At 49.3% G+C, this 25,002-nt stretch overlaps 1 protein-coding gene across 32 annotated transcripts in view; it reads left to right on the forward strand.

Moving 5' to 3' along the window:
* APOD (apolipoprotein D) overlaps nt 1-25,002 on the forward strand; it is a 30,889-nt gene that overhangs the window by 4,695 nt on the left and 1,192 nt on the right. For 6 of the 32 annotated variants that reach the window (XM_030495307.1, XM_030495306.1, XM_030495301.1 and 3 more), the window contains 7 exons: nt 7,661-7,811; nt 10,384-10,488; nt 13,397-14,596; nt 16,664-16,800; nt 21,352-21,505; nt 21,798-21,919; nt 23,681-23,769. In XM_030495307.1, coding sequence (XP_030351167.1) covers nt 16,799-16,800; nt 21,352-21,505; nt 21,798-21,919; nt 23,681-23,769 — 367 coding nt within the window. In that variant the 5' untranslated portion in view covers nt 7,661-7,811; nt 10,384-10,488; nt 13,397-14,596; nt 16,664-16,798. The other 26 variants (XM_030495302.1, XM_030495304.1, XM_030495316.1 and 23 more) reach the window with 25 other exon arrangements.

A 25,002-nucleotide genomic window follows, 5' to 3' on the forward strand; every position in this document is an offset into this window, starting at 1 on the left:
AACTCAGGTGGGGTCTTATCCTTGCTATGGTTTGTTTGGTTTTTTGTTTTGATAGTCAAAACTCATGTAATTTCTGACCTGAATTATTCAAAATCAGTTCATACCCACTTGTTTCTCTGTTCAAAGGTGGCCATTCTGCACAGGTGCTCAGAGAGTGATGACTACAGGTTCTTGAGCAGTGTGGAGGGTGATAACAAACAAAAAAAGGTGTTCCTTGTTGCCTGTGTGATGTTGACGGAGGTTATGTTCTACCACCACACCAGAAGGGAAAGTTATTATCAGCTGACATATTGTGTAACTTGAGAGCAAGTGTGTCCTGTTGGAAAATTGCCACCAGCTGGAAATTTCCATGTGAAGACTCTGTAAATCCCTAAGTAGTCATGTCATACGCTGCTTTGGGATGCCTGTCTCTGTGGTGATAGCAAGTTAGGCGCTTGCTGTGTAGAGCAGTAGATGTAGGGAACAGAAGTGAGAGAGAAGATGGGGTAGTGTGAGAGGGCTGTTGAGAAGCCAGCATGCTAATGTGGTGCAGAGGGCCAGGCTCCATTTGAAGCCACATAAAGAAACTAATTGCTCCTGAAGTGAGCCCTGCTTGCTTGTTTTATTGATGAAAAAACACACCACAATTACTTCTTGATCACAGATTACTTATTACCTGTCCCCAAATGGTCAGGCAGCTCTCAGCATCCCCTCTGGTCTGGTGTGGCAACATCTTGCTTGGAACCAAAATTTTTGTGGCTCCGTACTTGTATTCTTCCTTGTGGAAGTGGAAAATGCATCACCAATCATAGCTGATCTGCAGGTGACTTTCAGGAGATTAACTGAGCACTTGACCCTGGAGGGGTAGGGAGTTGGATCATGTGATTATTTTTTTTTCTTGTTCTGTGTGTTAATAAGTTTTCAGGAGACCTGGACTCAGAGCCCCAGGATTTCACTTGTGGTTCCTCTTTCCCACCCCCTGTCCCAGGTTGTTAGTGTTGTCTTACATGCTGTTAGGTGCATCTGAAGGGCAGGGTCTGGTGGATAGCTGTTGCAAAAATACTGCAGCTGAATGCTTTCTGTAATTCTTGGGACAGACAACATCCTGTATGGAATAGCCTTGTGTTTTACATGGTTGAAGGAGATAATGGCCTAGAAATGTAGAATTTGATGAGCAGGACTTTTCTGAAAACCTAATGATAGAATGTGTGTGGGATGAAAATGGTCATAAATCTAGAGCTGACTGCTCCAAGAAAAGGAAGCATGCAGTGACTGCAGGAAAGGATCATAGATCCAAAAGAAGCAGGAAACATCAGTGAAGGCAGGGAGCCATTAGGTCAGATCACTTGTGAAGAACAAGGTATGACCATATGCGTGATTACTGCTGATAAATGAAGGAATGCACATGCAATGTGGCTGAGGATGCAGCTACCCTGTGGTAGCTGGCAGGGCGCATGGAGCTGCTCATAACAAATGCAAGGAAACCTATCCTTCACGAGAGAAGTGTGAGCTGCTGTAGGTTCAGAGCAGGTATGGGGGCAGTTGTCATAGAGCAGATGCCGGGCGATTCGTTCACGCACAGTTAGTCCATCATCACTTACTTGCATGCTTTTTTATGGAGAGTTAAAAGGATGTACTAACCACCACATAAAACTCTTGCATTAAATACAAGATGGTACATTTTGAGGTGCATCAGGAGCTTTTTAATGATCAGACAGTCAAAAATAAAGTTGCAGGAATAGCAAGAATACTGAAGCAGGCTGGGATAGAACTGGAGATCAAGTGCAAAAGGGGTTTCATTTAGCAAGGAGAAGTAAGTCCACAGGGAATGTTTCTGTTTAATATATTAGTATTAAGATGGAAAACCACACAGAAATCGATTACAAAATAACCTGAAAAGTAGAATGTACAGAAAAAGTTGAAATAATCATTGTCTTATTTTCTTAGATCTTACTGGAAAAAAAGGATAAATTGTTTTCAGGTGCCTACTACCAGCAGTTTTCATGAGGACTGCAGGCAAGAAAAGGGAAAGAACAGGGAATGTTTACATAAAGGAATGTGTACAAGTTCACCAGGCCTGAAAAAATATGCTGCAGAGCATTTAAAGGATGAGCCATTGTTATTTCTGCCCCATGGGTGATATTTTCAGGAGCACCTGGAGGCCAGGGAATTTCCACAAGACTGGAAGCAGGCAGATACTGCCTTTCTCTTCCCAAAGGGAACAGACCTCTGAAATTTCCAAACGGGCAGCTCACCTTCATTGCCCTAGATGAAATTGCATCACACAGATCTGCCAATTCTACGAATGTCTCGACCAGAGTGTGATACACACTGTCTGTATAAGTTTACTGGGAACAGACTGTACTGTGTCAGTCTAATGTCATTCTGGCTAAGCAGCAGAGTGGTTAAAGGGAAAGGAATAAATGTATTCTGGATAAGGGTTTTGACACAGTCCCTCATGATGATCTTGTGAGCAAAATTGCACTCTAAGCCTATGACTGCTGTTTAGTCCCAGGGAAATTTTCTTGGAAGCGCCCCCTGGAATAGAGAATTCACTTGGAAAGAAATGTGCATAGTGCAAAGCAGGGAAGATTGCAGGCCTTTTGGGGAACAGGGTTCAGAATTATCATAACAAAACAGACAGTTTGAAACCAATTGGGTGGAATCCAGTAATGACAAGTACGAGGTGTTCTGCTCAGGAAATGCAGGAAGGGAGCGGGTGGATAGGCAGCACCAGGGGAGGCGGGGGGACTTGCGCAGATGGAGCAGGTTGGCTGGATTCATGGCTGTTCAGCATTGTGTTTGTGGCTTCCTGATCCTCACTGACATCTTGCTGTTGGTGCCCAAGTGCTTGCCAGGACTTAATTCTGAATCCCACGAACTTCCCTGGGAAAAATCCATGGCTTGGTCAGTTACAGGAGGGCTCTCTGCTAACAAGCCCCTGTGTGTTCTGCCTGTCTCCCAGCACTGGCTGCAGTGGGATCATCCAAACCAGAGCGGGGGCGAGGAGTGAGCGAGGGGAAGGGCAGGCAGCCAAAAGCTGGTGCAGGGCTGCTCTGCAGGGTGGAGGAGGCTCATGTGGCCCAGGAGCTGCCCCTGTGGGGCAGAGGGTGGGGTGGGCAGCCAGAGCCTGCGAGGTGGTGGGGCAGGATAACCGGGGGAAATGAGATAGATGGGAGGAAATGGCAAAATCCCACTGAAGGCCTCTCTGGAGAGTAGTTGCGCAGCGGGCTGGGCTGGGGCGGGGCAGGGCAGTTTCCAGCTCTGATGGAATTGGGAAAGGGAAGCTGGGAGATCCTCCAACAGGACAAAAATCTGACAAAAAACGTGACAGCAAAGGGAGCGGAAGAGAGGCTTTGCAGGTGGGCCATTGCTGCCAGGACCCTGCTGGACTCACACTGCTGTGCGGTTCCTACTGGTGAGTCCAAAGACCATGAAGGCCTACAGTTAAATCTACTGTTTAAAAAAAACAAGGAGGAAATAGCATGTGGGTATCTGAACAGAGAAAGTGCTCACTGCCCCTGAAGACCACAGAGACTAAGATGATATTCACTTCTTTCTGTTAAAATGTCTGGCTGCTTCATTTGTGAAGAGGTTTTCTGCACATAAGAGTTAAGCAGTTTGTTTTACAGTTAAACAGTGGTGTCTGCAACTATGAAAAGTAGTCCCAATTGATACTGCATGTTGAAGTCAGTCTTTCAAAACCAGTATGTTTTGATAACGATTAATAAATTGTAGCTGGGAAGGTAACTTTGCAGATTGAGTTGCATTGGTGCTAGGGGAAAACTAATTTCAATATGAATAACACAAACCAATTATACTGGGTTTTTTTTAAGTTGCTGGCTTATGACTAGCACATCACGGTGTTTGATGTATACTAAAAGAGCTTCAAGTCTTGATTTGCTGTTTTGTGATATCTGGAAATAAGTCAGTTGTGAAATGATATGCAGCTGTGGGGCCAGCCACTCCTTCCTACTACTGTCGTAATGCCAACATAACTATATATTGATTTTTTTGAGAGCTACCCTGTTCTGTTCAAGGCTGTGATGGACATTTCAGCTCTTTTCCTTCACCACACATCATTGTTTATTGGACTGAAGGTGGAGGTGAGATGCTGTATACTGTATTTGTTAAATAGCCCAAGATACATATAGAAAAAACTAGGTGGTTACGTGTTTTTTAGCTCAGCCTGGCTCAGAGGCAGCTGAGCAGGTGACTGTGGGAGGGTTGCTCACCTTGTTTGCCCTTGTGCTGTGGGAGCTGGTATCAAGTGCTAAAAGAAGAGTGGCAGCCAGGCATGGTGACTCACTGATTCATAACTTTTTCCTCCCTAATGTGGCAGAGCCTGTGATTCAAGAAGTAATTTGGTGAATTACACCTTGAGCCCACTATGGAACTGCATGTCTAATCTGTGCTCTTTTCACTTTTACTTGTTGTATATGACCTGAGCAAGGGTGTAAGGCTTAGGCAGCAGTCCTTTCTGGAAGTGACTAGGTAAAACTTGGAGTTTGAACTGTGTTTATGTTTGACTAAACAAAAAAACCCCACAATAGTAGCAGAATCTCTATTGATAGCAGTGGGGATAGGGAGGAAAGAAAGGAATAGGATAGAAAGGACAGCAGAGCCATCATGTTCTTATTTCCTGGGCTCATGTGGCTGGAGTGTGGTTGCTCCTTTTGAAGCTTGGATAAGACTGCCATGGGCCTGTCTTGTTCCCAGCAAGTATAAAGCTAGTAAATAACAAAAGCTCTAATCTTCATGCAAATTACAGAAGCACACCCTCTTAAAACAAGCATATGAAATATAACCGAGTAATGTACAATCTCGGATCCCACACGTTCTCTCTGCATGATTTTTCTTCCTACACAGTCACCCAGACCTCGTCATACATTTCACAGCTTCTCAAGCTGTTCCTGAAGAGCACAGCAACAGCAGTGGTGGCACAGAACCATTTCTCTGCGAGGAAAAGCTTGTAAGGGAGCAGCTCTGTTGCTTCTATAAATGCAGCAGTGTTTGCAAAACCCTGTGTGTAGCTGGGACAGAGAAGTCATGCATTCTTGATCAGCAAGTTGGACCAGTTCCTTCTGCTCTTCAGAGCCTTATCCTGTAGTTGTTTGCTCCAGCACAGCGTGCAAAGCAACAAAGGCTTCTTTTTAGGACTATCAGTGTGATTGAGGTTTGAGGCTTGCCAGGAAATAGCGCTCAATAAGTAAGTGCTGGAACACAGGCACTATTGCGACTGAGGTGCCTTGCACAGAGGTGCTTGTTGCACACTGAGTGTGGCCCCAGAGGAGCTAGGGCAGAACTGTTCTTGCACTGTACACTTACACCTCTTCTCCTTGCTCTGTGTACACAAGGCTAAACTAATTTTGATAGAAGTGCCCCATTTGTTTTCAATCTTCGCAGTTCCCACTGTATTGTTGACACTAAAGAAGTAATAGTGATAAGGTTCTATTCAATAAACATACCCCTGACCAGCAAACAGCCCTGTGACCGGGTACCTCTCAGCACTTTGTTCTGTGTGTAATGTGGCCTGATCGGTGAGCAATGAAATTCCAATAATGAACTAGTGTAAATAGCGACCATTCCTGAATCTAGCCTCATAACCCAAGAAATGGGAAGTTGTCATACTGATACTTAGAATCAGGAATACTCTGCAGAGGTCAGTTTGGGACTGACAGTTTAAGTAAGTCTTTTGTGGCTTTGGTAAATCCCTGCCAAATTTGCTCTGGATAGCTTCTTGTTCCTGGTGAAATTACACCATCAGATGCCCTGTTTTCATGGTCATCCTGCTAGCGATTAGAGCCTGCTTTGCAGCAATGCAGGGGACCGCATTCAGGTTGAGATGCTGTGCTGACTGCCAGATGAATGTGAATTTCAGTTACCTTGACCCATTAAAGCTGGCAGCTTCAGTAAGCACAACAGTGACAGGCAGGGGATCTTGAGCAGAGCAGGAGTAGAACTACTTGACTGGAGCATTTGTTAATTCAAATTTCTAAAACCAGAAGTAAGGATAGGTGAGCAAGATGGCTTTTTGGCTTTTGCTGCAGGCCACAACTTAACTGTCCTCCCAAACAGCCCCTGGGGCTGTTGTGGCCCAGTAGGGATTGAGAAAGGGTTGTTTTGGAGGAGGATGTAGCTGCAGGCCAGTGAACTGGAGACAGGTGTGCCAGGCAAAAGGGTGCTGGGATCACCGTGTGAGAGCTGGAAAATGTGAGAATGGTGGCAGCTATAATAGACAAATCCATTCTGGGACAGACCACGAGGGAATGGTTAAGGCACTATTATCACTGGGTAGCATGTGACCTTCTCTGCTCTGCTGTACACAGCTGGCTGACCGCCTTTGGGGAGAGCAGACTTAGCTGGGTACAGCGCAGGGTTACTAGGCCTGGTGTGAGAGTAGAGAGCCAGGTTAGCAAGGACATGTTGGTGTTTTCAAATGCACCAGGAGGATAAATTCCATTGGTATGTATTGGACAATGGTGGAATAGTGCAGTTTGCTTAGAGGGCTGTGTTGGTACAATACATGGTTACTATCTGACCATGAATAAATATAGGCTGGAAGTTGAGACTTTCATACATCAGGCAGGAAGCTATGGAGCAGAGGCAGGGCAAACAGCCCAAAAATTTTGAGAGTGAGCTTAATAAATTTTAGCAACAGGGTGGTATGACGTGGGTGCTTTTGATAGCAGTGTCAGAGCTCCCTGGACATGAAGACTCTTTCTCAATCCTCTGTGTGTTCTTGGTGGTAAGAGGGAGGTCGGGGAGTGGAAAGGGACTTCAACTCCAACTGAGTACTTACACAGTGAGAAATAACCATGGTGTATGGCAGGACACCTAATGAGGAGCAACTCCGTTGTCTTGTTCCAGCTCTTCTGTTTGTTCCTCCTGCAGTTTTTGGCTGCATAGTCCTGTGCTTCAACACATTCATAAAGTATGGACTCAGTCCTAAAAACGTTTGCCACTGGGACTCCTGCAGTAATCACTTCAAAGGGTGAAATCCTCAGTGACCTGCTAAGTCCTGGACATGTAAGGGGCTCAGTGCAGAATCTCTTGGTAAGTGCACTCAAGTCAAGTTTGACAGGACTGCATGTACAAAAGATGTTCCTTTTTAAATGCTAGTAGTTTTAAGGGTTGCGTGTCAGTTTGCTACAGTTAGGGCTGAGGGAAACCAGATACCTGGAGTAAAATACAACCGCTGTTAACTGGGCCACGATCTTGCAGATCAATACCATGCACTCTCCAAAACAGTGAGTCAAAGTTGTGAAGGGGATTTAGAAATCCAAGATACTTGCTTTTGAAGAAAAGTCCAGCCCCTTCCAAACTGCAAACACCATGATAAAAGTCACTGAGTAAAGACAAATCTGGGACTGAAAGGTGGAATAAAAGAGAGTCAGCCAAATCCCGCTGTACCAAGTCCCATCACAGCATTTGACCTTAGAGGAGACATCTAGGGAGGCAATGCTCATGTGGCTCCATCACTCTCCCAAATGTTCCAAGCAAGCCCCACTGGCTTTACTTCTGATATACTAAGAGTGTATTTCTTCTTTTTGCTGGGTTTTTCTCTACAACTCTTTTCTACAGAAGTGCCCAGTTCTTTGTCAGGGGGTTGGGTTACCTTGAAAAATGAAGAAGGCGGCTTCTCTGTGACACTTTTTCTCATTTTTGTATTTGTTGGCAGGTCTGTGGGGCCTGGTGAACAATGCTGGCATCTCACCTTCAGAGAGGTGGAATTTGCAAGTTTAAACAACTACAAGAAAGTGGCAGAGATCAACCTGTGGGGCACCGTGAGGGTGACAAAGGCTTTCCTGCCCTCATTCCCAGAGCTAAAGGTATGTGGCAGACACTGTGGCAAGATGCGGAAAGAGCTTTTGCAGCACTGCAAAGAGATGTAGCTAAAAATCATGACTTGGGCTGTGCTTCAGGCCTGTGCAGTCCAAGGAGGGTCTGGGGCATGCAGCCAAACTACACAGCGGGGTTCAACATGCTATGTAAGCATTTGGTAGCATAGGCCACTCGTGAGGCAGTCCAGGCCCCTACACAGCAGGTGTTATCTTAGACATCCCAGGATATCAGAGAACTTTGTGCAGTGGTGGCAGATATGATACAGGACTCCAGGCCACCTGTAGAAAAAGAGTAATTTGGAGGCCAGATGAGATAACCCTGGCCTCCAGAGTCCACCTAAATGCTTATGTCTGGATCTTCTCCCTTCATGTTACTCAATTCACCAGATGATTGCAGAGTGGTAGTGGTGGAATAAATGAGAGTCAGTAACAGCCATTTTAAATACCTTACAAGATAACAGTATTATCAGAAGTCTTTGGTTTAACAAAAGACTTTGGTTTATATAAGAAAAAAAAAAAGATATGTATGTGCAGAACTCTGAAGAGCTGCTTTATTTAGCACATGTGGGAGAATGCTGGCACAGCTGTGTGTTCTGTGAGGATGAAATGGGGTTATATTGAGAAGATTGCTCAGATACCATTTCCAGAAAGCAAGTACCCACTAAACAAGCCATATCTCACTACAAGAGGTAGCTTACCCGTCAGGTCAGCAAGTGGTTCTCACAGTCCCTCCAAGCTGTACTTAGGTGTGGAATGAGAAAGCAGAGCTGCCCACTTGTTTCTCAGCTAAAATTTCAAGCTGCAGAAGGGTGCCGTGCTCCATGGCTGTGAAAATCCTCTCTGTATAAATAGCTGGTGAGATTTCAAGGGCCTGTTCAAGTGCATCTGAAACCATAACTGCACACATCTTGTCTTGGGGAAGGACAGATACCCACAGAGGAGTGACCACTGCTGTCACTGTCCCTAGGCAGTGCATGATCTAACACAAGCTGAAAGAGCTCTGCAGTCAGGCTGGCATGGGCTGCTGGTGGGAGTTGGGACAATTGCTTTTCGCTGCCCATAGACAGCAGCATGCCAAGTCTCCTCTCTGTGCTTTCACTTTGGGTTATAGCTTCAAGTCCTATGTTGTGGGATGTTGAGAACAGCATGGCTTTTTTGTTTGGATGTTTTTTTTCCTAATTCTTGCTGTTGGTATTCCCTGCTGTCCTAATTAAAGGTGAAAGGTGTTTAACTGTGGAGGAGGCAGAGGAAGGTTAACATAATGGGTCAGATATGTGGCTAGTGTAATTAGGTCAGCAGAGTTCTCCCAGTGATAAATTTGGCTCATTAATGGGCTCTTGCTTTTCCTTACAAGGACAGGCTGCTAATAGCAGAGCAAAGCTGTTGCTATGAGGTGTCTCGAAGGGAGAAACTAAAATGGGAAACAAAAACAGTTTTCTGTTTGATTGAAAATGGGTCAGTCACAGCCTTCAGTTGTTTTCATGATACTGCTAGGAAGCTCTGCTGCTCCGTGACTCTGTTCTTTCCTGGGAAACAGCAGCACTGCCTCTAAACAGCCTCATTACCTAGCTGGGGGGGTCAGATCCCTGCAAAGAAGGGTTCTTCTGTTCCAGTACTGTGGCCAGCAGGTGCCAGACCCAGTGACTACAGACAGGCTGGGCAGGGAAAGGCTCTTCTAGTAATGAGTGAGGTCTGAGTCATCCCTCAGTTAGTCCCTGTGGATGATGGGACTTGCAGCCTCTCCACCCACCCACCACTGATGAGCTTTGTGGGACAGGGTTGGATCTGATGTGGCAAACAAAAGCGGCTCCTCTGACTGGTACCTTAGGGACCGGTGCCTGTACTACCCGATTGTGGTACAGATGCTGTGCAGCCATCCCCCTGCTTCCCTCATGTCACTGCCCCATTTTAGGCTCTCTCTTGCTGGTGTGGGTTGGCTCTTGCTTTCCCAAATCAATGTGGCCTGACTGAGCTCTGGAAGGGTGCTTTAAATGACGCATTTCTTTTAACATTGCACAGTGAAATTTCCATGTCACACATGACTGTGTCCTCAGAGAACCTCCTGATAACTGGTATGAACTACTCTTGTACAGTATCCCCAGGGGTCTCTCCTGTTGGGTATACACAGGATTTCAGTCATTTTTCCAAGTGCTGGGGCTGCCTGGCTTCATGCCTTTTTCCCTCTGTCCCAGTGGTGACTGCTAGTGGAGCAGCCAGCAAGCTGTGGGTGCTGCTGGCCAGGCTGGGACCCTACCCGCTTACTCTAGGGACCAGCTTTCCCTTCCACTGCTCAACTTCGTTCTGTTTTGTTCTATGTGAGATTAAGTGGCTATGAAAAGAGCTTATCATTTACTCTTTCCTCATCTGTCTTTGCTAGCTCTGACTTGGAAACTGTGTCATAAGCTTTTTATATGCCACTGGCTGTAAATGCTTGGAGTCTGCATGCAGCTGTGATACCTGAGGAGGAAAGCGGGCTTCCCTTGGCGATGCTGTGGAGGTAGCTTGTATTGCAAGTAAGAACTATTGGCAGTGCTGGCTGTGCAGTTCTTTTCTATTCCAGATCATCAGCACATGGAGGTTGCCTGGGATCCAGGACCCAGAATGATCCAACTGAACTGCAGCTTAAGCAGTGTTGTAATCACTTCTGCCCCCTGCACTGTGAAATGTGAGTAATGTTAAGTAGCACTGATTTGCACAGAAAATAAAATAAACTGAGATTTGTAAAGCACATGTCTCCAGTGCTCATTCTTACATTGGTTTACCCACCCCCTTTGAAGCTCAGGTCGGGATTTAATGGGGCTCAGTAATTAAGGAGGTGGTGGTGGTTCATCAGGTAGTGGGACTATGGAGGCTCGGTGAGAACTGCCTGGAGCAGAACCGGCAGTGCAGCCATTTCATCAGCAGAAGGCAGCTAGAGAGGCCTCTCTGCAAACACACACACCATCAGTGTCTGTGCTGTAGTGGTGATAAGGAGCTCTTCTCACAGACAGAATGGAGATCTGCAAACCAAGAAGGGTCCCAAGCCATGCAAGGACCTTGTGGCTGAGTCAGGGTTAGGATATCACAGCATGTGAGCTCCAGTCCCTTCTTCTGCCCCCTGAGAAGTGCTCAGGTGAGCTGTCAGTGATCTGGTGTCTGCTGGGGTGGGGAGCTCTGGGGCAAGAGGAGCAGAGTGCTGGGGCAGGAAGAGCAAGTATCAAGTGTTCCTGTACCGTGCAGATGATCGTGTCAACGCTGAGCCAGCAGAGCAAAGCCAAGATGAAATCTGGCTCTGAAATCTGGTCCCCGAGATAGCCAGACCCTTGTTCTGCCGTAGTGTTGTATTAATGCAGGCACTGGCGGCAGGTTATTGTCTTGTTGATAAGTAACAGAGGGAAGAAATCTCAATTCCATTTGACAGTAATCTTCAAAGCTGGAGGATGGAGGAGCCAGAAGGAAGTTCAGTGGAATCCCCTGGAAGTCCATGCTCATGGCTGCTGTGGTAACCTACAAGGAGTTAGACTGCCAAAGGTGCCTATGACTTTTTTTGGTTGTTGTTTCCTGCATCAGGGGCCAGCTGCTGAGGCTGTGGCAGTGTCCTGCCTTTTTCTGCATGTTTCTCACAATGCTTTGGAAGACAGCAATAGTCCAGCTCCTTGGTGTACCCTTTAGCCTTTGTAAAATGTTTCTGTTTTCCCTTTCAGGCCTGCATGGTTCTCTACAATGATTCTGGGAACCAAGAAGTACTTCTCTGCATGTCGCATTTGCTCTTAAACGTTCAGCCTAAGACAGCAAGGGGCCTCCTGGGTTATCCCAAGCAAGCACTGTGAGCGTGGATACTCCATATCTCTTCAGGTTCTTTCTGTCTTGACCAAAAAACAAGTCCCAAAACAGTGGCAAGTCTCAATGTATTCAAGCGGGCTGCTTCCTGGGGGACTCCTTGTCTTCCTAGAGAAAAAAGATCAAAGAAAAGCATCAGCACTATCAGCTGGAGAAGATTAAGTGTTAAACATGTCAAATGAAGGTTAGGAAACTGTACTACAAATCTCTACAACAGCTGCAAGAGGTCAGAAAGGCCACTGAGGTCCTGCCATTGCACAGAGAGATGCTGGCTCAGCTGCTCTGCCTGCAGCCAGGGCAGTGCAGGGAGCAGGGTGCCTTCATAGGCTTGCTGCTTCTGCAAGGCACTCTGCTCATGGGCACCCAGCTCTGCAACAGTGCCACCCAGCGCACCCTGAAAGAGGAAGGAGCCTTGCTTAGCATTTTAGAAACTTTATGATCTAGGAAACCCAGGATGGGTTTATCTTTCTAGCTTGGAGAACCCCCCAGACGTGATGATGCTGTTTGAATAGCAATGGCAGCACCTGTCCTTCTGACAGTGGTTTTGGAACATGAGGTTTCAGCATCTTGTGCAATCACAATGCTGAGAAATGTTTTAGAAACAAACCAAAACCGATACCAGCAGGTTTCTCAGCCAGCAGCCTGAGCCCTGGGATTTGGAGGAGAATTTGTAAGAGCTCCAGCTCTACCTCTGGAGCCTGGCCTGCAGCCAGATACAGTTAATTCATTCTCAGTGGTGCTGGAAGGGCCACAGGGATGCTGCTGATACAGCCATATCATCTTCTCCCCTGGTACTCTTTGAGGAAGAGAGCAGACCTGTGTCCACCTTAAAACAGGGATGAGAAATAACACTTTTGCCCTGACAGAAGCTGCCGGGAGGCACAAAGCGGCTGTGCACTCAGGTCTGCTGCAGCATGCAGCAACTTCTCTTGTGGTGTCTTGATGGTGAAGCAGCTCCTGAGAGCACTCAGCAGGATGTACGGAGAGCCGTGCACTGACCTGATGAGCTGTGTGGTGAGCACATCTGCTCCAGGCACATGGGCAGCAGGGCTGGCCAGTGGCATCAGCTCACTAGTGCAAGGGGCAGCTGTGGGCACAGTGCTTGTCTCAGACAGTGTTCAGGTGCAGTTATCACACACATGGTGCAGTGAACATGCAGCAATTTGCTTCCCTCGAGGTGGTTTAATTTGGTTTCCTGAGAGTGCTTAGCCTCACAGTGCTTTTTGTCAACAGAGCAGTAACCGAGTGGGTCTCTGCCCACCTCCTTGCCTGTGGATGTCACTTTCCTCTGCCCTTAACAGAGAAGCTATTTGTGTTTTCATCCCATAGCTATGGTCAGGGAGGCATTTTTCTGATATCTTCTGATAAAGAACATTATTATCAGGTTATCTTTAATGAAGGAATCACTGCTATCAGCCAACTTTAAGCCTGAAGGAATCAACATGGAGAAAGAGTCTGAAGTTTTCTGGCTTCTTGGAAAAATATCAGTATTTTTAAGAGAGAGTGTTTCCAAGGCTCTACGGCACTGCTGTGCCATTGCCAGCTTTGCAGTTTCATAGCCCTTGCATCTCAAAGGTGGCCCAAATACCATGAGTTTTTATGGGTTTGCTTTGAAGAGCACATGGTGACATTTGGTCTGCCTACCAGTTCCTTGCTTTTACCTTCACCTGTGCCGGCCTGTTCCCAGCTAGCATCGTAAAAGGTTGTCCATCCCCTTAGCATAGCCTCTTGTACAAAAGCTCTTTCTCATGCAGGACCTGCAGATGATGTTGTGAAGAGCAGTAAAGTTTTTGAGACTTTGCCAGCTCTAGCACACAGCCAGAGCAGCTCTGCTCACCTGCAACTCTAGCAAATCTTCCTTTGCTGAGTTTGCCAAGACATCAATAAAAGTAGAAACAGGTAAAATGAAAGAAAGAATTTCTGCTTTGGTTGTAAAGAGGGCACCCAGTGGACTAACCAGGTAAGAGCTGGTCTGTTCTAATGATATAGTGGAAAAACTTCTGTCTAGGACTGAGATCCAGCACTTCTGCTCCTGGCACTGTCACTGGCTCACTATGTGTGCTGAACAAATCACTCTGCCTTTGCAAGCTCCATTAACATCCCAGCCATCTTTGCTACCACCCTGCCCCTGCTGGAAAGCAGAAAACCCAAAAGTACACATTGCAATGCAACACAGTGCTGTTTACTCTTTCTGTTGTTATAACTGATGCCAGAACAGGTGTTATCTCACATTCCATAGGCTGGATTACTTTTTATTGCAGAACAAAAGATGTGTCGTTTCCAGTCTTCTGCATGAAAACTTTATAAGGACTTTATATGCTACAGGCAGCTTATAAAGTCCTCTGAACTTTTACAGCTTCAGGGAGGAAGGTGCCAGGGCTGAGGGTAGACATTAACACTGTTGTGCTGCTTTTAGAAGGCACCAGCGTTAACCATCACCTCACAGGCACCCTGCCTGGGGACCATGAACTGCAGCTCCGGTGATGGTGCTCTTTTTCTGCGTAACTCCAGGGCCTGCCTGCCAGAGTGATCATGCTCCCAGGGGTGCTGGTGGTACCTGTCACCTTGCGGGGTCAAGTGCTGCAGGAAAAGTCATTTTCCTGGTGGGACTTTAACCAGGGTTACTATGACAATCAGGCAACAGGCTGCCAGCACCCTGCGTCCTTATGTCCCCTTCCTGCTTTCCGCATGCTCAGGGGTGTTGAAGCATTCAGACCACAGCAAAACTTCCCTTTCCAACTCTAATGAGGTGCAACCGTTTCTCCAGGAAGCATGACTAATGAGGGAGCTGGTGGGAGAGGGAATGCACCCTGATAAGGCCCCACAGCTCCATCACCTACTGCAGGGAGGGACGTGGCAGTCCCTGCGTCCCACTAGAGACATCCAGTGGGTGGCTGGAGTATGACTATGTGGCTTTTTTTCCTATAGAAAGCAGTGAATGAATGCTTGTGCAGGTACGTACCCTGGCAGCCCTCCAGAGAAGATGGAGATCAAGTGCTGTTATACAGACGAAGTGCACTTTGATAGTGGGAAAGCACCTGCAGAAAATATGCCTGGGGGCTCGGGACAGGTTATTTTTAAAGAGGGTGAGAAAGCACAGTGGCTTGGCTTTGTGGCATGAGGTGGCTCAGAGGAGGTGCAGGACGGGGTCATCTGGTGGATGCAGTGGTCTCTCCATCCCAACAAGGCACTCCAGCACTGAGTTTTCTTGGGGCCAGCACTGGTCTGGAGAAGGTGCTGGTGCTTTTACTGGGAACTGCCACGGCACCATGTGCACACATAGGAAGCACTTCTCCTTTTTGTTGCCTTCACATACTCTCAGCCCCCACGCTAAGTCTCAACCTCATCCCCTCCCTGCACACACTCTTTTGCTGCACACCTTTATCAAAAAGTGAAACTCACTATGAATGGTATCTCTGTGCCATTTCAGACTGTAACTATATGAAATTAAAGTCAGAGCACTGACCATCGAATTTGTTACTTATTTTCTGTATAATGTAAAGCTCAGTCTAGCAAACACTTGGGCCTGTGTTGCAATGCAAGGCATGTGTGCTTTGGCTCACTGGCCTCAGTGCAGCTATTCATGGGCAAAGCCAAACACATATGCCAGTGTCTTTGCGCTCTGCAGACTGTGAGGAGAGATGCAACTTGCTCTTTCAGAAAGGCGATTCTTAGAATCCCCCTCTGACTGTGGCGCAAGACTGGGGGGCTCAGGGACAGGGCTAGAAAATGCTGTGCTGGCTGGTGGAGGAGTCTGTCAGGGTTAAAGTGCCACCCTTAGATCTTCCTGATGCATATATAAAACAGCGTTGCGGTGTAGGACCAGAGGATATCTGAGGGTTTGAGGCTACCCCAAAGTCTGTGCATGATTCCTGCAGTCCTGGTAGCTGATGCAAGTTGCTGACTGGAAGCCAGCTCCAGAGTGCTCCCGCAGCAGGAGAGCCCCTATCCCTGCGGACGGGGTCCTCACTTGGCTGGCAGGACAGCATCACCTGCAGGAGATTTCTTAACTGCATTTTTTAATGCAATAGAGTTTTTTCTCTCTTTCTGTGAGCTGAGCTGCAGTCACCCACACATTATAAACCTGTGTCACAAGGAAGATGTAGGTTGTGTACACTGTGTACAGGTCATAGAAAATAGAATTGTGTAACTGCAGTAATGCATTCCTGAATGCAGGTGCTGAAATAGCATTTAGCTGCAGAGAATAGAGCTGTGGGCTTTAAATAACCTTAATTGGGCATCTCTTAGACACAGCTGATGGTGCCGTGAACAGATCACTGCCTCTGGGAGAACAGAAAGTCCCTTTGCAGAGGCACTCTCTAAGTACATTTAATGACATTCTTTAAAGCTTTTAAATTATGTTTCAGCATGTTGGGGCTGCTTAAGGAGTCCTGAAAAAAGCATCGTGAATCCATGGGGAAATGTGGGAGCGATCCTCCAGGAACCGGGATGCAGAGCCTGGCAGCAAGAATCAGGGTGCCTGTTTGGGCTCAGCTTGGCAGAGGGGAGAAGCACCCTGAGCTGAGCTGCAGCAGCCAGGGCCCTGCAGCACCCCAGCACTTAAACCTGGGCAGGCATTCACAGACAGGGGCCCACAAGATCCTGATCACAGGATCAGACTGTGGGATCTGCTCCCACATCCAATGGAGAAGTCCTACTCTGCCCCCTTCTGCTATGTGCTTCCTCGCCTATGCCTGCCCTGCACGGCACCTGGTGTGTGCTGTGATAACCCAGCAGCAAACCGCAACAACAAACATTTTCCAATGTTATTTAGCATCAAAAGGCTGCTCGGTGTGAGGCACTTCTGGGACAGACTGAAAAATCAGGATTAGGTGCACTGCTTGGACTCTGCTTTTTATGTTGAGCACATCTGCAGGGGTGAGATGCCACAGGGCCAAAGCTTTATCACCAGTCCAGCTCTGCAGCGTAGTCTTGTCTGCAGAGACCTGCCTGCTGCCTCTTTTATACCCCTTTGTCCTTGTTTTTCTTCTATTTTGTTGGGGTTTTTTTTTTATTTTCAGAAGAATAGGGATCCCTCTGGATCCTCTCTCCAGGGACTCAGACCTTGGCAGCAGTTGTGCCAAGCAGGTCAGGGAACCTTCCTCAGAGCCCAGCAGAACCACTGCTGGTCCTGCATGATAGGGTTTGTCCCTTAAATAGTAATATCTTTTTCAGTTTTCCAACTTCTTAAATCTCTCTCTTTGGTTTCTTGTGTTTTGGCTACATAATTAGATAACTTCCATGGTGAAGGGCTACTCAGTAATTGTATATATGTGAATCACAACATCTTCCGTGCACTTGCCTTGGACCGAGTTCCCATATCCCAGACGCCAGTTCATGCTTCCAGAGCCTGTTTACTTCCTTTACTGTCATAACTGTAATTTGAAATTTTCCACCATTTTGCATAAACAGATTTCAAAGTACTTTCTGCCACTCCTAGAAACAGGAAAATTCCCACCTGCCTTCCCTTTCTCTATCTTTTCTCCTGCAGTTCATTTTCGTTTCTATATACATGTCACAACTTGTCTGGCCAACCCAAAGCCCCATTTCTTTTAGAGGAGGGAGAAAAACAGCAAAAATGAGCTTGCAGGAGAAAACACAGAAAAAGGGAGGAAATGCGCTTCCTGAGTCTGGAAGAGCTGTCCCTGCAAACAGTGTCATCTCCATGGTGGGAGCCTCAGGACTCCCAGGATATCCTGGGTCCCAGGATATGATGCCTTGATGCTGCAGGTGCCGCAGAGAGGCTCCAGCACTGTGGGTTCAGAGGCAGCAGGCCTGAAGACAAGATCTGTCCATGCAGAATGGTGCAAAATGGCCATGCCCATGGCAGCTCTCCAGCCCCCATGCAGTTGGGATGCTCAGACACCATTTGGAGATGAATGCTTCCTCATGGGACAGGCAGGGAGCCCTGGGCTAGTGGCTCCAGGGCTGGAGCCTGTGATGTCCCACAAGCAAAGGGCTCCCTGTCCCTGCAGTGCATCTGCCCGAGGCTTTTCCTGCTAGTAAGAGCTTTGGCAGCTTCTCAGCTAAGTAATGTCAAGGATCTCATCACAGGGTTGAGAGGACGATATCACTCTATCTGCTCTCCCATCCCATGGCAGGTAGAAAGCTGCTGAAATCCCAGCTGGGGATACAGCATGGTAAGACAGCCTTTCCCTGGGGAGCCAGGTCTCCACCAGGCCTGGCCTGCTAAACCTTCTCTGTTACATAGGTGCCAGGAGCTGATTTCAGGGTGGCCTAGGGTATGCAATGGGACCAATCCCACTTCTGCACTGAGCCAGGTTGGTTGCAGGTAGCACTTCATGGGTCCCAGCCCTGGATTTTAACTGTATCTCCAGCTTATTCTAACAAGGGGGGGTTCTTTGCTGGCAGCACTCAGTGCTGTTGCCTCCTCTCCCTAGGGCCAGACAAGCCTTGTCTCTGAAATGGACAACTTAGTAACACAAGAAAATCCTGGCCAATGTAGCCCATCCGTAGGTGCCCTGAACGCAGTGCTGTCTCACCCCATGCACAGCTGGTATGTGCCCCCTGCAATGGGCTGCCTCACCTGCCCCCCCCGGACGCGCCGCATAGCTCCTGCCACCTCACCCAGTGTGGGCTATGCTTTGCATCCACTCCTGCCTCCCCACGTGTGCACACTGCCCATACACCCCGTCTGCACCCGCGCAGGCAATGCTGCCTTGTCTTCCAACCCCTGCAGCGCTCCACGCTCCCTGCGCTGGGCACGCACCCTGTATGCCCGGCTTGCAGCTTCTTCATCACCCAGAAATGTGGGGCAGGCTTCATTCTTGCATGAAGCGCTCAGAGCATGTCTGGTGCCCCCCCTCTTCCCCCTGTTTGACCCCCCAGCTCTCCTCCTTCCTGTCCTCCCACCCTTGTTCCAGCTTCCTGCCCTTTGATGTGTCTCCTCTCCTCTGCCCCAGGGTATACACTGCTAACCAGGCGGAGATGACTGCTCCCCACCCCACAATTGGGTGCGATTATAATGTTATGCTTTTCCCTGAAACCTTGCTCTGGTGAGCACTGAAGGTGGACAGGCTCATGAGCAGAGGCTGATGACCGGCAGGACATGGAGCAGGTCCTGGGCCTGTGCAGGTGAGCGGTGCTGGGGGGTGCTGGAGGTGGGATGACAAGAGGCTCCTAGTGGTGCTGGGGCACTGGCAACCCCACTGAACCTGGGCTGGTGGCGCTGAGCTGCAGCAGCCCAAGCCTGCTCCATTCCAACACAGGAGCAGCAGATACCTGCGTGCTTCCCTCTGTGGTCAGGCAGAGCCCAGAAATGTGCCCCTGGGGAAGGCGCAGCCAGCATTTGCATGGAGACATGCCCCAGCAGCCAGCAGCAACTTCGACTGTCAGCTCTCGTCATCTGTGCATCAAGGCATGCGGTGCCTTGGCATCCATGAGATGCCCCTTGGCTGCAGCAGCCAGCAGACTGGAGCTCCATGTGTGGCAGCCCCTAGGCTTCTGAAGGTGCTGCCTTTGGGTGGATGTGGGACCGCTGTGTCTCCTACCACGACACAGGTTTGCTTCCACTGCTGCTGGTGCTGGTTGAGAGGGAGCTGATAGCTACAGCAAAGCCCACGTCATCCCCACTGTCACTGGGGCTCAAGGAGTGTCAGCTCGTGGTGGCTTCTCATTGACTCCTGACCATATCCCACGTGAGTGCACGCTCCTGCAGCGGGTTTCACGGAGCACAGCTGGGCGAACGCCTCACTGCTCTCGTGTGACTTTGGCCACAGGGTGATGGAAGCCAAAACTGCAGTGTGCAGCCAAGACTGGCCATTCTGCAGTGCTTTCTCCTCTCATTGCTCTGCGGGATGCAGGCAGCCAAGTTCAGGAGAAAAACTGAGCTTGCTGGCCTGTGTGTGGGGAATCCCACCTCTGCAGTGCACTATGGCATGGGAGCTCTCATAGCATTTAGGTCGGGTGCCTGCCCTGGCTTCTTCTCTTTTCTAAGCTTGTATCACAAGAGGTGCTTGCAGAGGGTCTGACTTTGACATGGGCAGCCAGAGCAACCCCATCAGGGGGACACTGTGCCAAACCACTGAGGGAGCTGTGTACAAGCAGGGAGAGCCCCTGGGTGCTCCCCTGCCCCACACCAAGTGCTGCTGGCAGGGTTGTGGTGCTCCCTAGAGCTCTTCATCCCCAGCTGGTGCTGCTGGGTCTGCATCTGCATCAGATGAGCCATGCTCAGCCGTGATGGCCATTGAGGTGCTGGGAGCACCTCGGCTGTGGCCATGGTTCAGGGCACACCTCAGCAGTGTGTCCCTTACACCCTACTAAGGGACAGGACTGACCTATTTGTAGCTTTTGGGGGGTATTTGGACAGCCAGGGGCTCAAGAGTGTGTGTGTGCATGTGTAAGGCATGAGGTACAGCATGTAAAAACACACCTAGAGAGGAAGTCTTCAACAGAGATTAGATTAAAAGAAGATGTAATTAAACACAGAGAGCATCCTGGCTGTTGCTTGGCTCTCCTTGCATAACTCTTGGGACCAGCTGCCTTCACAGATGGCTGCTCTGCTGTCAAAGTCTTTTAGACTGGGCACCTGTTGGAAAAACTGCCAGGTCAGCACAGAACCAATTGCACCACGTCTTTCCTTGTAGTGAGATCTGAAAGTCTAGAGGACAAAATGCTGAGAGGTCTTGCAGCTCCACAGACGAGCCTGCGATGCCCCTGCTACTTAACCCTCCCCATGCACTCCTGGGAGTGAATGTGATGGGGATGAGGATGCTGCAGTGACCTGGAGGGTCTCCAGGGCTCAACTGGCCCCTGGCAGAAGGGGTTGCACGTCCCCCCTGCAAGCACGGTGACGGCTGCTGCTGGGCCAGGGGGAGCAGGACAGGAGCTGCTGCTGTCCCCTTCCCCTGCTGTTTGCACCCAGGTCTGAGGCTCTTGCAAGTGGCCAAATGGTTCTGCACACAGAGCTCTACAGCAGTGGAGTGATACCCAGACACATGGGGTGCCTTTGTTTGCCTGGGTGAGCAGCCAAGTTGCAGCCCATCTCCAGCTTCGTACCAGCTGCAGATCTAAGGCAGCTGACTGGCCTGCCAAAAAAAACACAACACGTTGAGGATCAGGGAGTGGCTTGTGCTGGTGCTGAATAATGATGATCCCAGTGCTCTTATAAAGCGACAGGGTGCAAAGCTCACCACAGAGCTGTTCTTGCAGCCTTGGCCCTCAGCAGAGCATCACTCCACCTCATCAGCCAAGGTATGTTTCTGAATTGAGAGATTCAAACTGGGAGCTGTGCGTGTGTCTGCAGCAGAGCCCATGCCCTGCAGCTGGAGGCAGAATGGGCTTTTCTTTTAAACCTGGGCAAAATGCTGTGGAGGGGTTTCTGGCCAAGGAAGCAGAGCAGCCCTGTGCTGCAGGGTCTGTAGGTGCCAACCTGCCCCAAGTAGAGCCTGAAGCATGAGGGCAGCATCCTGGCTCCAGAGGCTGCTTGGGAGTGAGCAGCACAGCTCCCACTTCTGCTCCACAGGAAAATGTGTCCTTTCCCTCCTTGCAGCATGCTTTTGGTAGTGGATTCATGTTTTGTTTGGTGCTGATTTGAGTCTTGAACAACTTCCCTGTCCTGCAGTGCTGTGTACATCCTGGCACATGAATCATAGAATCACAGAATGGTTTGGGTTGGAAGGGACCTTAAAGATTATCTGGTTCCAACCCCGCTGCCACAGGCCATTTCACCTATTTTTGTCCTCCCCAGGTCCATTTCCCGCCTGCATCCTGGTGCAGCCATGCTGGCCACAGCAGTGCGGCTCTTGGTCTTGTTCAGCCTCCTCAGCTTTGGAAAAGGCCAGATGTTTCACATGGGACCATGCCCAGATCCAGCAGTCCAAGAAGACTTCGATATCAATCAGGTGTCAAAAGGTTTCTAAAACTCTCAGGGCAGACAGCGAGTTAGGCTAAGGGGGCATGGGACTGATGGCAAAGTGCCTGGGTCATGCCGGGGGTGGTCAGGTCTGGTCTCGATACCTTGTGCCAGAGCTGCCAGCGCAGGTCTGCAGCCCCACTAACCCCCACAGCCTCCTGCGCCACAGAGGGGAGGGCTCAAATGGACTGAGCAGGCAAAACTGTGCTGGCAAACAAGGCAGGGTGCTCTGCCTCAGTCCTCTCGTGCTAAAACCGTCTCTTTGGACTTTCTTCTGTCAGTATTTGGGGAAATGGTACGAGATAGAGAAGCTGCCCTCAAGTTTCGAGAAAGGAAGCTGCATCCAGGCAAACTACTCATTGAAGGAGAATGGGAAGTTCAAGGTGATCAACAAGGAGCTGCTGTAAGTGTTTGCATTCCGGCTGTGTTCTCCCTGCAGCAGTGGCACTCCTGTCCCGTCTACAAATTGCCTGTTTCTGGTCTGTGGTTGTGGTAGCTTTGCTGGGATAATGGGCTTTGCCGTGGTTACGGCAGAGATTCAGGTCTCTGGTTTCTGCCAGTGCTTCCCTGGGGCTCACCAGGTCTCTGTCTGGTTGTCCAAGGTGAGTTGTGAGAAAATAGATCACATGCACATGGTGATTCCAGTGCGAAATAGCCCGGGTCTCCTCCTGACTGATTTGTGATCCCCAGCGATGATGAAGAAGACGGATGCCCCAGGTCCTGTCCCAGGGAGGGTCACAGGGCTGGGTATGGGATGGCAGCCACCACCATGTGCCTCTGTGTGCTGAGAGGTGCCTGTGCCCTGTGCTCCTCTGAGCTCTAGAGTAAAGGGACCCGATGAAAAGGGGCAGCGAAGGCGAAGCACACGTGTCATTTTTGCTTAAGCAAATATTTGTCAGCCTTTTACCTTGTACTGGTAGTAACTGCTGTGTAAGGGGATCAACAATCATTGCCAGTTTAAATCAGTGAGCAAAGCTAATGCACTGATTGTTACCTTTATTATACTTGATGGTTTGCAATTACCCCGAGCCCTCCTGGCTTTCTGCATGGGCAGATGCAGATATCAATTCATCTGTTTCCACCACCAGCCCCAGCTGGTGCTGCTCTGCGCAGCCGAATGAATGAGAAGGAGGGAGGGAGCGAGCGGTGAACGCAGCGCTGTCCCCTGAGCTCCCTGGCATGGCATGGGGACTTTGTTCTGGCTCATAAGGACAACAACGTGGCCACACATCCCTTGTGTCTGGCAGAGAGCAGTGTCCATGCCGCTCGCTGACTGCGCAGCACTGTCTCTGCAGCTCCACTGCTATGGCAGTGCTGGGCAAACAGCTGGACATTGATCTGCACCCCCATTAATCTGCAGGAGATCAATCTGACCAGGGATGGCACCACTGCAGCAGCTCAGGACCCTGAATATTTTGGTTCAGGTGTGCACTGTGCATGGCCCAGCATCAGGCCCTCGACCTCTGCTGCTGGCAGCATTAGCTTCTGCCTCTTTGGTTGTTCCTGTTTCACAGGGAAACACGAAACTTTCCTGCCCCACAGGCAGCGTCTCAGTCTTGAGACATCCGGGGAAAGATGCAATTATAAGATGGGCAGCCCGAGTCCTAGGGCTCGTTGCCAGCAGGGCAGTGCTCTGAACCAGCAGTGAAACAAACCCTGGTTTACCAAGCAGAGACAGGTAATGTGTGTGCAGAGGAATGTGCTGTGCCCTGGGAAAAACGCAAGTGATTAAACAGAGGTGAACACATGCCTTCCACAGCTAGCAGAAGTTGAGCTGCTTCCTGGCGCATCCGAGATCAGTGCTGGGATACTCCCATCCTGCAGAGGGGTCTTGCTCTCTCTTTTCTCTGTCATTGTCCCCCTGGCACTGAAGTACACCCCAGTGGCAGGGGCAGTTGGAGAGAGGCACCCTGGGGCGCTGGGGTGGTTTAACTTGGGAGAGCATTTCCCCCACTGCGCCAGGCCCAGGACTGGTGTGCCCTGGGTGCTGCTGAAACCATCCCTAGGGACGAGCTGTCCCTCCAGGGATGCTGTGGTTAGCTGGTGCGTGTTTCGGCCTCCTCTTAGCACGTGGAGGCACCACAAGGGATTATGTAGTGGAAAGCAAAAAAAGTGATTTCAAACTGAGCTAATTTAATTTCTCACCCTGTCATTCTCCCCTTAGCTCCAATGGCAAAGTCAATGAAGTTGAAGGAGAAATCATGCACATGGATGTAAAGGAGCCAGCCAAGCTGGGCGTCCGCTTTAACTGGTGTAAGTATATGGTTGGGAGGCTCACAGTGGTCTTGTGATACTTATACATCATTTACAGCCACAGTGGTGGAGCACTCTTCACCAGCTGATGTCAAAGCAAGAAAAAGCAGCAGCATTAGCACCCCTTCAGGTCATTTCACAGATGGGGACTGGGAGGTAAGAGATGAGGGAGCTGCAGCAACGGCCAGCAACAGGCTTGTTTTTCTGAACACAGTGATATAGCTTCTAGCCCCCCCTGCCTCTGCTTACAAGTGCCTTTTAATAACCATTAATAATACAGTTTTGTTTGCCTTTCCTTCCCTTGCCAGTGTAACACACGACAGGCCTGCTGAGGTGCAGTGCGTTTTAATCCCATTGCACAGCACTTTCCTCTGTCTGCAGCATCATTTTGGAACGTGAGCAGAGGCCTCGCCTTGGCTCCCTTTTTATTCCGCTCCCTCACACCTTTTCCTTGGCTATTTCATAGCACTCACACAGAGGGGTTATTTGGAGAAATGGGTGGAGCAGGGCACTTGCAAAGGACATACAATTATTGTTCATGAGCACAGCCAGTCTTAATTATGCACTGCTAAGGCATCACCTGCAGCCGTTTCACCCACAGCATGTGCAACCCCAACCATCCTCACTGGATGAGAGCCTCAAGAAAACAGCACCTCTCACTCCTAAGTGCATCAGAAACAAATACTGCCTGCCTCCTGGACCCACCTCTGCTTTGTGCCTGATGGTTTGAAGCGGAGTGGCTGTCCCCCACTGGAGCAAATGATTCAGGCATAGCAGCGTGATGGAGAACAGAATCTGTCCCAGGTGGCTGGTGCTGGTGGGGTGGACTGGACCATACTGATTCCCGCTGCCCGGGCTCCAGCTGGTTCCATGAGCAGAGCACCCTGGGGCAGTGGGTGGTGGTGGGGAGAGAGGTGGTGGTTCATGCTTCTCAGATCACCAGTGTCAGCTCCCAACTCTACAGCAAGCACCCTCACATGGCTGCGAGCTGGGCCGCTTTTGGAGGCCTGGATGAGCTGATCAGGTCATAGTGTTAACTTTCCAGCAAGACCTTCCTAGCCAGGGCTTTGTGGCATTCTCGAGCACCAATGGACAGAACAAGGAGTCCTGATAGGCTTTTATAAATTATAGCTCCCTATACTGACCACAGTATGTGGCTCAGGACCAGCCAAATTGGGTACAGCACCAGGAGCTGTGGCTCTAGTGCTGCAGAGCAGTGCAGAGTCAGCTACG

Source organism: Strigops habroptila, chromosome 8 (assembly GCF_004027225.2).
Source record: "Strigops habroptila isolate Jane chromosome 8, bStrHab1.2.pri, whole genome shotgun sequence".
Classification (NCBI taxonomy): Eukaryota; Metazoa; Chordata; class Aves; order Psittaciformes; family Psittacidae; genus Strigops; species Strigops habroptila.